The following is a 12,740-nucleotide window of genomic DNA, read 5'->3' as shown; positions in this document are numbered from 1 at the left end:
GCAGCATACCTTAATATCAAATTGTAGGTATCGTTTGTCCATCTCCTTAGAAACTACGCTTTCTATGATGTCCACAGGTACAAGTTGAAAGCAATCATATGCAGGGCAGAAAATGTTGTGAGCTTCACCCTCCTGAATTTTCAGATTCAAAAACCTGTTAAAGCAGCAATTGACAGAAAAAGGGCAACAATGTAAGTTATTTACACATTTAAGAATTTTTCTTTATTCTGAATTTTCTGTTAAGAGTATAATTAAGCTAATACTAACATGGGATGGAGGTGTAGCTTAGTAGTAGACTGTGGGCTAGCATGCACTAGACTTGAGTTTAGTGTCCAGTGCATGAGCAAACATATGCACACCGACTAGATTGTGGAATATCAACTCTAGCACTTATTAATTGTCCAGCCATTTATTTTATGAGCATATATGTAGACATGTAGACACACATATACACACACACTTGAGTATTTCAGTTATTTTTGTTTCCATTTTGCTTTATTATCTCTAAAAATACAAAACACTTTTATTTAATACTAAAAATTCAGAAATGAGTGGCTTAGAAAGGACATATTCAATTCTCAATATATTATATCTTTAAGCAAATGAACCAAAGATAATTAAAGATATTTGAAGGTGGCACTAGAATCCAGGGCTTTTCTTTTTAAAAGATGCTTTTTAAAAGAAAATGGTTTCTCCTTATATATCATTTTGAAAAATACTAAAATGAGTTCTATGTCCTGCTCTGTTGTTGAGTTAGTAAGGAAAAGGCATCCTGTAAAGTGGGAAGAATATAGCCCAAGGTGAATTAATCATTAAGAGCAAGATTCTAAATTAAAAAATTTTAGGTTTTCAGCTTAATAATCTTAAGCAATTTAGTTAACTCTTCTGAAAAATAGGGATAATAAGGGCTGGGGCTGTAGCTCAATGGCAGAGCACTTGCCTAGCATGTGTGAAGCACTGGGTTCGATCCTTAGCACCATATTAAAAAAAATAAACATATATAAAAAAAAGCATGCTGTCCATATACAACTACAAAAATTTTTTTAAAAATAGGAATAATAATAATATTATTATCCTCAGGTCTGTTATGCAAATTATACACATGAAATATATATATAGTGCCTGACACTGAAGAATTCACAAATTTTAGCAAGGATTATTGATGTTATATTTAATACTGCCTGTGGAGACACAAGAAACAAACTTTTGATTCTGTCTGACTATATGGGACTTAAGATTTTGTTAAACAGAAATTCAATGGAAAACAGGACAAATGAATCAAACCTCTTCTACTTATCACTATCAATAGTTTGATGATTCTAATTATAATATCTTTTCCCTTTTCTTCTCAGTCTCTTAATTCCATTGTACTTAAAAGAAAAAAAAAATCAACCTTACTGAGACCTCAATGGACCTGTTCCCTTTCTCTATCTCCTTCTACCTCCACAACCCTCATCCTGGCACTTCACAGAAGTTTTCCAACAGGTAGTACTCTCCCCTCAAACCTAGCTCTAATATATATAGATATTTATATTTTAAAGCTATCTTTGCCTTTGTAAAAGAAATCTGGAGCAAATTCTACCAATATTTTTAATTTTGTGTATCACCTTCAAGGTGTTATCATACAGATCGGCTCTTTGCTTATTAAAATGCTTAGGAAGATGATTACATATGCCCTGTTCCAAGCACTTTATATATACTGTTACTTAATAAATTAATCCTATGATGTACTTACTATTTACATCATTTTATAAATTAGAAAACTTAGGTACAGACAGGTTACCATTTACCTAAATCAACAATTAATAAATAGCAGAGCTGAAATCCACAACCTAGAAGCCTATTATATATAGAACCTGAGCTCTTATCCTTATATCAGGCAGGAAGTTCTAGCCTGGGTGGCAAGTAATAATTCTCTTTTTTTAAACCTTTGGCATAGATCTGGCTGGACTGAGAAGATAGGGGCACTGGGAAGAGTAGGAGAGAGGAGCTTTCAAAATTATTTGCAGACCTTTAAAAACTCTTCCTCATTTTTAGATAGGAATTTCTTTTTTATAAGCCTGTGTAAAGTTTGCAATTAATTTAAAAGTGATTTTATCAACATGAATCACTTAACATGGAACTTGCTTTACTGATGTTTGATTTGACAAGATCTACAGGGAAAGGGCACAGAAACCTAGGTAGGATGGTAAGATACTTTGGAAAACAATAATTAGATCTTTCAAATGTGAATCTTGCCATAAACTCTCATGGCTAGTCTGTGATGAGTATAAAAGATGGTTCCCATGAGAAAGATCAAAGAAGCTCAAAAAATTCAAGTAATTCCTGGATGAGTTGTTTTCACATATGAACCAAAGCCAAAAGCTGCAAACCTGGTAAAACCCAGGTAATACATCCTACTACATTATAGTTAACAATTTTAAGCTAAATAAAGTACTGTACATGGGAGAGATATTCTGCCTCCAGAGATAAATGAAAGACTGCTTTAGACTGTGAATTTTGGCCTTTGTAAATTCATTATCTATTAAACTCAGAGTAAAGTCTAGCTTGTGTTTTAAAAAGAATAAATAGATACTCTTACTTATTCTGACTTTTGAAAAGCAGTAGCTTCCCCCCCCCAAAAAAAAAAACCTTTGCCACATAATTCCATTTTGGAAAACAGAAAAAAAAGATGTACTCGAAATGAAACCAGAACCACAGGCCAGTAAACCTATAGCTTTGGGTGTCGGGAGGCAGAATGAGAAGGGCATGAGGGATTCAAGAGGAAATGAATATATTTATATTTACTGATATATTTATTATCTTGATTGTATGATGGTTTCACAGGTGTATATATACGTTAAAGTTTATCAAATTATTTATTTTAAACATGTGGTTTGATGTATGAAAACTATACCCCAACAGAGCTGTTAAAATAAAACAGAACAAAACCCAAAAAATTTACTCAAATTTCTTCTTGTTCTCTTACCCACCTGGTGTTCCCCAGATCTCTACATTTAAGTGCAACCTCAAAGCAGTTAATGGATAATAAGAAAATATAAATCTTAGCAAGGTAATGAGAAGGAAAATAGAGATATGAAACATAAGAAACAAAATACATTTCCCACCTCAACCATATCTAGCAGAAACATTTAACTTTGAATAGACTAAAAAGGAATTTTAAACACCCACATTTTTATAGACTTTCAAGGTTATTCATCAACAAAAATTAAGAGAAAGCACAAAAACAAATGATTAGAATTCTTAGGACTAAGACAGAAACTGATTCTTGAAATTTAGGTGGAGACCTGGCATTTACATTAGATGTTATATACATTAAAATACTAAGAAAATTTATTTAGAATAGTTGTTTGTTTCCTAAAGTACATTATATTAAGCTAAACAGCAATAACTAAAGTAGCTGGAAAGATGACAAAATAAGAAAAAAAAATTCTTCTTTAATAATTAAGTACAATAAATTTCAGGGTAACTCTGAAACGAATATAAATAATCCATAGAAGTAAGTAATGAAAGCAAACAATTTTATTACCAAATCAGAATGCTACCATGCAGTAAGAAATACTAAGCTGCTCATATACTCACGACTCCCAACATCCTCTACAAAAGTCATGTCCACAGGGCATATCCACTGGATCTTCAAATACAGAGATACTGCACATACAAATGTCACACTGGAGATGGAGAAGAACAATGACTTCAACAGTCATATTTTGGAGAGAGAAAAACATTCATTTTGGGCATTAATACATTTGCTTTGTTCATTATTTAAAAGTAAAAATACTAGAATGGTAATCATAAATTTTAACATTAGGTGTTCCCAAGTTATAAGGGCAGTTAGAGTGCCTATCTTTGAATAACATACAATTTCTATCTCACTATAAACTATTATACAACTTAAATACTTTAATGCAAAAGTCAAACTCTTAATTTCATGTATTTATCAGCATCTGTGCAATTTGGAAAAGGAAGTGCAAGAAAAAAAATCATTATAATCTATTCAGGTCAAGATCAAATTGCATGCTGCAAAATAACCACTTCAGTATCATGTCCTTCAACCTACACTTAACTTGGACAATCTATAAAACCAGAGTTATCTTTGTGCTTTTAACACAGCAACTCAGGATATTAAGAGTAGCAATTTAAAGCTTTCTAAGCAAGGAACCCTGCTATAAAACTATGTATCTTCTCAACAATGACTTACTAGAAGCAAACTTTATCTTGTGATAGTTGAGAATTAATAGAAAGTAGGATTCTGTTTTCCAAAATGGGTTAGATGAAACAAGGAGTGCTTTCATATTAATCACAAAGTTTGAGTGGTTGAAACATTCAAGAAACATCAAAATTTCCTATAAAGCATACCAATGATATGCCAATCTAAAAATCCACAAAGGGCAATACTGTACCTTAATAAAGAGGAAATATTTATTATGGAAATGCATCTGGATGACAAACTCCAGAAGCTTTGCTGAAATAAATATATGACCATCAATATACTGAAAATGTTTAAAAATTAGTAGCTTTCAAGAAATCATAGAAATGTTTTTTGCATTTTTGGTTTAAAGTACATACCACAAATTCAGTTTTCAATATTTTAGTATCTGAAGCTTTTAAGTGAAAATAGAGTACATGGTTTCTCCAAACTATTATGTTTTGATCTATAGTTTACAGATCACAAAAATATTCTGTGATAATAAGCAATAAGCATTTACTAAAGCATGAAAATAATGGAACCTTTAAAGAAGAGTATAGGATTCAATTACAAGAACACAACTAGACATTCCATGGAATAACATTAAATAATTTAAAAGTTAAAAGACTAAGAACAAAGCTATGGGAAGTATACTATAGCCACCCTACACCATACTATACTAAACTGTAGTACTCTAAACCATACCAAACTGGTGTCTAAGTCTCCAGGCGATAAACTTATTTCATCTGGACTGGTGACAGAAGAGCGTGTAGTCCTTGGAGTTCTTGGAGAAGGGAGCGTGTCCCAGGCATTATACCCGCTTGGTGGTGGAGTTGGCATTTGAACACCTGATCGTTGGCAACAGTTCTCTGGGTTGGACATCCAAGCTTCAAGTAATTTCTCCCTGTCCCAGTCTTTAAGAAAAATGAAATGGATCTCTCTCAAAATGCAGAAACTATAGTAATGTTTTAGAAGCTACACAATAGTGAAAGAAACGGTCTGGATAAATTAAAAAGATATCGGTCACCTAAGGAAAAAAAGTAGTATTTATGTACAAGCAGTAACAGCAAATGATTATCTGGCTATGTTAAATTTATTGATATTTTAAAGCAGAATTTAAATTCCCTTATAACCTACTGTGGCTTACAAGTGTGTCAATATCTAACAATTTCCTAATTTCTACTAATAAAAGATGATACACATCACTTTTAGAATTTACTAAATTTTTAGCCTCTTTTACTCTTTCAATATGCAATTTTGTAAATGGCCTCATTAGCGTGAAGTTGTAAAATGATTATATAGTTACCCCAAGCATGTCAATACCAATATCAGGTCCTAAAAATCACTTGACAAACAGCTTGAGAGCAGAAGGAACTTCCCAAGGGTTATAAAAAAAAGTTTCAGTGAAGTAGTGTATAAATTTTGTCTTAAGTGAGCTCAAATCTGGCTTCACTATAAAAAAAGTTTTGTCTTCCTACGCTGAACATTTATAAAATGGCCAAGTGAAACACATTATGATAAAGTCCCAGAGCCATAAAAACCTAACCCTTTAAAAACAATAAATTAATATATTCAATTATTTTGGTAGGCATTTTATACACACTATTTAATTTTTCCCTCCCAGCAAACTTTTCAATCATTATTTAATGACTGAAATCATTATTTAATAAAGAAAACAATACTCAGGATAGTTAGTTATGTAACTTGTCCACGCTCACATGGATAGATACTTGACAAGTCTTCTGTGATCCCAAAGCTGTGTCATTTCCACTATCACATACTATTTTACAAGTATATTAAATGGGTGAACTTAAAGGCTGGGGATGCAGCTCAATGAAAGACTCCTTGTCTTGTAGGTACAATGCTGGGGGTTTGATTGCCAGCATCCTCCCCACCCTAAAAAAGTTAAAAAGGACAACTTATTCACTGTAGGTCCATTCTATAAAATTTTACAGCTCAAATACAATAGCTGTGGAAATTTTCTACACAAGAATTTTTCAATCCTATTAAGCTAATGCATTTGGCAATTTAACAGGATAAGTACGATTCAGACATGCAATGAGAATTGAGGAAGTGTATTTCCAGCTGAGGAAACCAAAAATACAGAAGCACAGAAGTTAACTGTGAGACTTAAAACAGTTCTGAAGTATAGGAAGTCCTAGTTTGGGAAGACTGGGAGAAAGAAGCGAAATAGGAGTCAAATTACACAGGAGGGAAAAAACCCCTAACAACTGAAAAAACTACACGTGAGTACATTTCAGGAAAAGGTGCTAGATGGAATCAGTGTTTTGATAGGTTATTACTAACTATAGGTTATTACTCTGATCATTGCCTGTATGCAACATTTGACTTTCTTGTGGGTCCTGTAGACTGTCCTCTAAATTTTGCATATTTAAAATACTGCAGTATAAACCTAAATTTTCTACTTGTATGGAAAGTTTACATGTACATATAAAATAGGCATTTATATTTCTCAGTTATGAATTTTGTTTCTAAAACATATGGCATAAAATTTAGCAATCTACTAATTTTATTAGTAGAAACTTATTTTAACATATAAAAATCCTTTAATTGAATAGATATTAATGGAGAAATTTTTAGAGATAAAAGTACTAAATAAATGTTTTATCTTCCTAGGTTTTCTCATAAGAATCTTTCTTTCTTTTTAAACCTGACCACTCTTAATTCTTGCAACATCATATAATACATCACGATGGTTTCTTTCTTTTTCTGGTGCTGGGGACTAAATCCAGGGCCTCAGGCATGGCAGGCAAACACTCTACCACTAAGTCACATTCCTAGCCCCTAATGCTGGTTTCTTTAAACTTGACTGATGTGTTAATATTTAAGAGGTGATACTGACTGGTATAAAGATATCCTTTCCTTCATTTTTAGCAGCTATAGGGATTTGTAATTACAATAGGAAAAACCAATCTTCCATGTCTATTTTATTAACTCTCATCAATTTCAAAAGAAAGTGGTAAGCAAGTACTTAACCTCTTTGTATCTAAGTTTCTTACATGTTAACTGGGACTAATTAGTATCTACCCTATTGGTTTCATGAACATTAACTGAAGTAATATACATAATATGCTTTAAGTAATGGCTGGCAGATGGTAACGTCAATAAATCTAGGCTATGATTAATTATTATAATTATTTCAGGGCTTATCACAAAACTTGTGATGACCTCAAGACATTTGGATCATAGTCTTGGAAGAGATTGAGGGTTTTATCCAGAGAACTATATTGAAGAAGTTATGAACTTACTTTGGAAACTTAAGGAATAGAGTTAAGAAATAGATAAAATAATGCTGAGGTATACACAGTTTATCCAGGCTAAAAAAAACAAAAAAAAAAAACAAAAAAAAAAACGACTTTATCTTGTCTTTTAAAATAAGACTTTGGCTGATAGGTTTAAAAGAGAATGTGAGGAAAAGAGACGGCATTATCTCTTTACAGAATGATAGATTAAACTTTAAAACACTAAATTAGCACAACTGTATGTTAAAGTGAGGCATAATTTAAGTGCACATTAGTCTACTAAAAACAGACTGGTAACTGAAAAATCTGGTTAAAAGTTACAATTGTAAATGATTTCAAAACATCTCATTAAAATACCTTGTTTGGATCTTCCTTTCTTAATTTACAAATTATAAATAATATATTGACTAAAACATACTTTTAAAAACATACTGAAAGATTTTACATTAAAGCAATTAAGGGGCTAGGGTTGTGGCTCAGCAGTAGAGCGCTTGCCTAGCGTGTGTGAGGCCCTGGGTTGGATCCTCAGCATCATAAAAAATAAGTATTAAAAAAAAAAGCAATTAAAAAGAAAAACGAAAAGAGGCTATGAGAATTGATGAATACACTCATTAGTTTAAAATATTTTTTAAAATTTTATAACATTAAATTATTTTATATCTACCTGAAAAAAATTTCTTAAAATATTTATCAAATACTTTGTAAAACATATGTATATTATGAATAAAGATACACATAGTTATATCATATATGCTATTTTTAGAGCAGAAGCTTTTGTTTTTTTACTTGTTTCTCCTTGTTCTCTACTTTCCCTCTTTGTCAGTAATACATGAGAAACAAAACATTTCTCCTTCCATGTTTTTCTCCATGCGAATATAATTATATGTAAACTCATATATACATACATGAAGGTTTTCAGATTATTTTACATAAGTTTAATCTAAACTTTATTTCCTTTTCTACTAATCAACCTCTTAAAAACTCTCCAAGTTGAACATTATTTTCTTTTTAATAACTGAGTCCACCTTGTGAAACAATTTGTGTACCATGATTTACTTAAGTATTTCCTGCTTTGTTTAGTTATTTTTTGCCACAACAATAAAGCTGTACTACACATCATGCTTCTAATTCTTTGGGATAAATTTCCTGGAATAGGGCCAAACACTCATATTCCCATATATCTGCAAACAACAGAGGACTTAACCAGTTTCCTCTGCAGTGATGTTATAGTTCCTTTAGATATTTATGAAGTGGCACTGTTATTTTTTACAAAAATATTTTTTAGTTGCAGATGGTCATAATAAATTTTTTGTAATGTGGTCCTGAGGATCGAACTCAGTGCCTCGCGTGTGAGAAGCAAGCGTTCTACCACTGAGCTACAACTCCAGCTGATATTGTTATTTTAACTTACTTTTCTGACAGCTAATGAATTCAAATATCTTTTCATGTGTTTGTTGGCCATTAACATTTGTCCTTCTGTGAACTACCTACCCACATCCTTTCATCAGTTTTCTATTGGGTTATTTACCAATGTCTTTTAACAACAAAAATTTAAAATGTCAATATTCTTTAGCCTATCTTTTCTTTAGCTTCTTGGTTGCTTGTCTGAGAAAGTGTCTACTAGACCTTCTCCTAAGACTGATGGATTGATTTTATGTCTTCCCTCCATTTCTGATATGAATTTTCTTTATTTTTTAAATATTCCAACTTAATTTCACTCCAGCTGTCCAGCCAGTCATGTTACACTCATTTATTGACTACTGTCTTCTTACTAAGCTAGAATATCTTAACTATAAATTAAATTCCCAAATATTTTAAATTGGGCTTGCTATGATTTCAATGGTCTATTTGTCTAGATTTGTTCAGGTGTCATATTGACTGAATTATAGTGGCTTATAGTATGTTTTATTTTCTGGTGAGGCTAGTTCTCTTCACTGGAACCAATGGAGTGCCCCTGAGGTAGGGTCAGAGAGCAAAAAGACGGCTGCAGAAAAGGTGTTGCTGTAGCAAAGAAAAACAACACGTGAAAATCAAATAGAACATTTAAGAAATAAAATAAGAAGCTCTTAGAGGAAGCATGAGAAACAACAAATAAAATATTAATAAGAACATTAGTAAGAATCGAAATTATCATAAAAGACTTCTTGGGACAAAACAGTTATAAGTTAAAAAAAAAAAACCACATCATTGGCCAAATAAGGAAAATGAGACCAAATTGGTATTCTTCAAGAACAAAGATGAAGAAATCCTTTGAAACAAAAATAAAGAATACTTAAATAATAAAAAATCACTATAAATTGAAAAATGCAAAAAGCTAAATAACTAAGCCAATACTGTTGTAGTCAAGAAAAACTCAGATAATATACATTTCAATTGAAAATGAAATACAGCAAGAGGTTGAGAGAAAATGAAAAGAACTGCAGGAAAATGTAGTGTTTTTCAAACTATAAACTTATAGAAGGGGAGAGATGGTAACTATATTGCTAATCTATTTTATCTCCACTGCTCAGCCTAAGGTCTAGATCAAAGTATGTATTCAATAAAAATCTGATGAATAAACAAATAAACATAAAATAACATACCAATATTATTAAAATCTGCATGAAGTTTGATAGTACTCTAGGAAATTGCAAATGACTAAAACTGAAGAATGCATGAAGAGGTAGTAAACCCAAACAGACTAAAAACTATGTAAGAAACTGGGAAGTACAGTAATTGTTTGTTTAAAAAATATATGATATAAGCAAAATTTTCCAAAATTTTATGTAACAATTCTTGGGATTTTTAAAAGGCTGTCATAAAAACTCCAAATGCCAAAACTCAATTTTACATCAACCAAGTCTTCTTTATATTAGCAAGTATAATTGGTCAGTTAAAATGTAGAATTACAAAAATAATTATACACACATATCGCAAACTTTAAAAAAAATTTTTTTAGATGTACTTGAACACAATATCTTTATTTATTATTTATGCAGTGCTGAGGATCAAACCCAGTGCCTCACATGTGCTCTACCACTGGGCTTCAGTCCCAACCCATCAAACTTTTAATAAAAGCATATACATTAATTTTCTAATCCTTTTCATGTAGGGCCAAGGCTTTTTCTTTGACTTTCATTCTACTTCTATTTCCTATTTCTTGCCTAAACTGCCCTATAAAACATGTATACAAGTTTTCAGCATCATTTCTTTACAATGAGATTTAAAATACATCCAGTAGTAATCTGAATGTAAAGGCCTAAATTTTTATGATCTTCCTCTTCTTTTTTCACTTATTTCACTCACACATAACAGCAATTTAAAAAGTAACTTACTTTATCAAGGCTTTCCAAGGTAATCAATTTTAATTTCAGAAAAATAATAATTTTTTAAACTAATATCTTATCAGTATGATTCATTATATTATGCAATCACAACAAGGATAATCAGATTTGGTAACCAAAGCTTGGTAAGCACACAATTCAAGTCAACCACAGGAGAATTCTGAAAAGAAATCTCCTAGCCAAGAATACTCTCAGTCTACTTGGCAAAAAAAGTCCTTACTTGACAAAGTCTAGTTAAACTGATGCTAGTTAAAAGAGTATTTATTATACTATAATGCCAAAATCTAAATAAAATATTAGGAAATCAAATAGAGCATGATATAAACCCCAAGATCAAATGTCTTAACTTTCTAATATAAAAATACTTGAGTGTTATGAAAGATAAAAATAGTATTATAATTTATTTTAAGAATTGGAAAAAGTCAAACAAACTTAAAAATTATTCCTGATGTTTTAAAAAGAAAGCTTTTAAATAGCAAGAAAAAGATACTTCAAAACATGATAAGGGGCTGGGGCTGGGATTGTGGCTCGGTGGTATAGTGCTTGCCTGGCATGTGTGAGGCATTGGGTTCAATTCTCAACACCATGTATTAATAAATAAATTAAATAAAGGTTCATTGACAACGAAAAAAATATTTAAAAACAACATGATGAGGAGAATCTGATTCAAACCAAAAGCCTATTCATTTTTTTGGTAATGGGGATTGAAACCAGAAGGGCTTAGCACTGAGCAACATGCCCAACCCTTTTTTAATATTTTATTTTAGAGATAGGGTCTTGCTAAAATGTAGTGCAGGGCTTAACTAAGTTGCTGAGTCTGGTTATGAACTTGTAATCCTCATGCCTCAGCCTCCTGAGTCACTGGGATTACAGGCGTGCACCACTGCATCTGGCTCAGCCTATTTTTTTTTTCTTTCTTTTTTTGGTACTGGGAATTGAACTCAGGGGCAAGCGACCACTGAGCGACATCCCCAGCTCTACTTTGTATTTTATTTAGAGATTGCTTAGTATTTTATTTAGAGTTGCTTAGTGCCTTGGCATTGCTGAGGCTGGCTTTGAACTCGCAATCCTCCTGCATCAGCCTCCTGAGCTGCTGGGATTATAGGTGTGAGCCACCGTGCCTGGCTCAGAGACTATTTCTTACTTTAAAAAACTAGAGTCATTCTCAGGATTTCTTTCTTTCTTTCTTTCTTTTTTTTTTTCCTGGTTGTATACAAAGTATATTCACACCACTTCATGTCTCAGGATTTCAATTATCACCTATTCACTGATAAATTTCCTACCCAAATGATTATGAGGTCTAGACAATTTCTCAAAGTCTACTGCTTGCCACACAGTAAAGAACAAATTAGTGATTGAATTTTCATGTAAGCCAAGAAAGTGGTAAGAATCACTAATACCAAGGGTTACACATGAAAGCTAGCCAATAACCAGATAAGCCAGATAAAAGATAAGGAAAAGGTGGGAGCAGAATGACCATGACTTAGAAATGATATAACTGTCTTCCTTATAATACTTAAAAAACATGAGGAATGCTTTGAATGTAATAAGTACTGTTCCATTTCTGGTAAGAGTAAAGTAATTCCCTTCTATCAGACCAACCTTCCTACAATAACAATGATAAATGTTAGACAAAATACCAATCACAACTAAAGACAGTACTGTCTAAAGGCAGTAGTGAACAATCAAAAAAGAAGTGGAGGTGTCACTTGGCCAAACCGAAATAGCACTGTATGAGTGTTTTAAGTTTTTGCCTGTGGGAAGACTCCATGCAGCACAAGAATGGTAACCTGAAATTTTATTAGCCTGAAGAAGTGAGATTAGATTCAGGGTTATCAGAGCACCTAGAAAAGGAGGGAGACTATTTAAAAAAAAAAAAAAAAAGCCACAGATATGTTGAATGTAGACTCTCCAAATCTCTGATTTGGGCCTGAATTGTTCATGTATGGAACAGATTTCAGGCAG

The 12,740-nt window shown here is 32.1% G+C and overlaps 1 protein-coding gene across 4 annotated transcripts in view; it reads right to left on the bottom strand.

The window, feature by feature from the left end:
* Ankib1 (ankyrin repeat and IBR domain containing 1) overlaps positions 1-12,740 on the bottom strand; it is a 123,573-nt gene that overhangs the window by 40,017 nt on the left and 70,816 nt on the right. For all 4 annotated transcript variants that reach the window (XM_026413053.2, XM_026413054.2, XM_026413055.2 and 1 more), the window contains exons 6-8: positions 4,895-5,103; positions 3,583-3,671; positions 10-154 (exon numbers count right to left, since the gene is read on the bottom strand). In XM_026413053.2, coding sequence (XP_026268838.1) covers positions 10-154; positions 3,583-3,671; positions 4,895-5,103 — 443 coding nt within the window. The remainder of the gene's footprint in view (positions 1-9; positions 155-3,582; positions 3,672-4,894; positions 5,104-12,740) is intronic.

This window comes from Urocitellus parryii, chromosome 3, assembly GCF_045843805.1.
Source record: "Urocitellus parryii isolate mUroPar1 chromosome 3, mUroPar1.hap1, whole genome shotgun sequence".
In the NCBI taxonomy this organism is placed as follows: domain Eukaryota; kingdom Metazoa; phylum Chordata; class Mammalia; order Rodentia; family Sciuridae; genus Urocitellus; species Urocitellus parryii.
The sequence above is the reverse complement of the archived record's forward strand: the minus strand, read 5'-3'. Positions and strand labels throughout refer to the sequence as shown.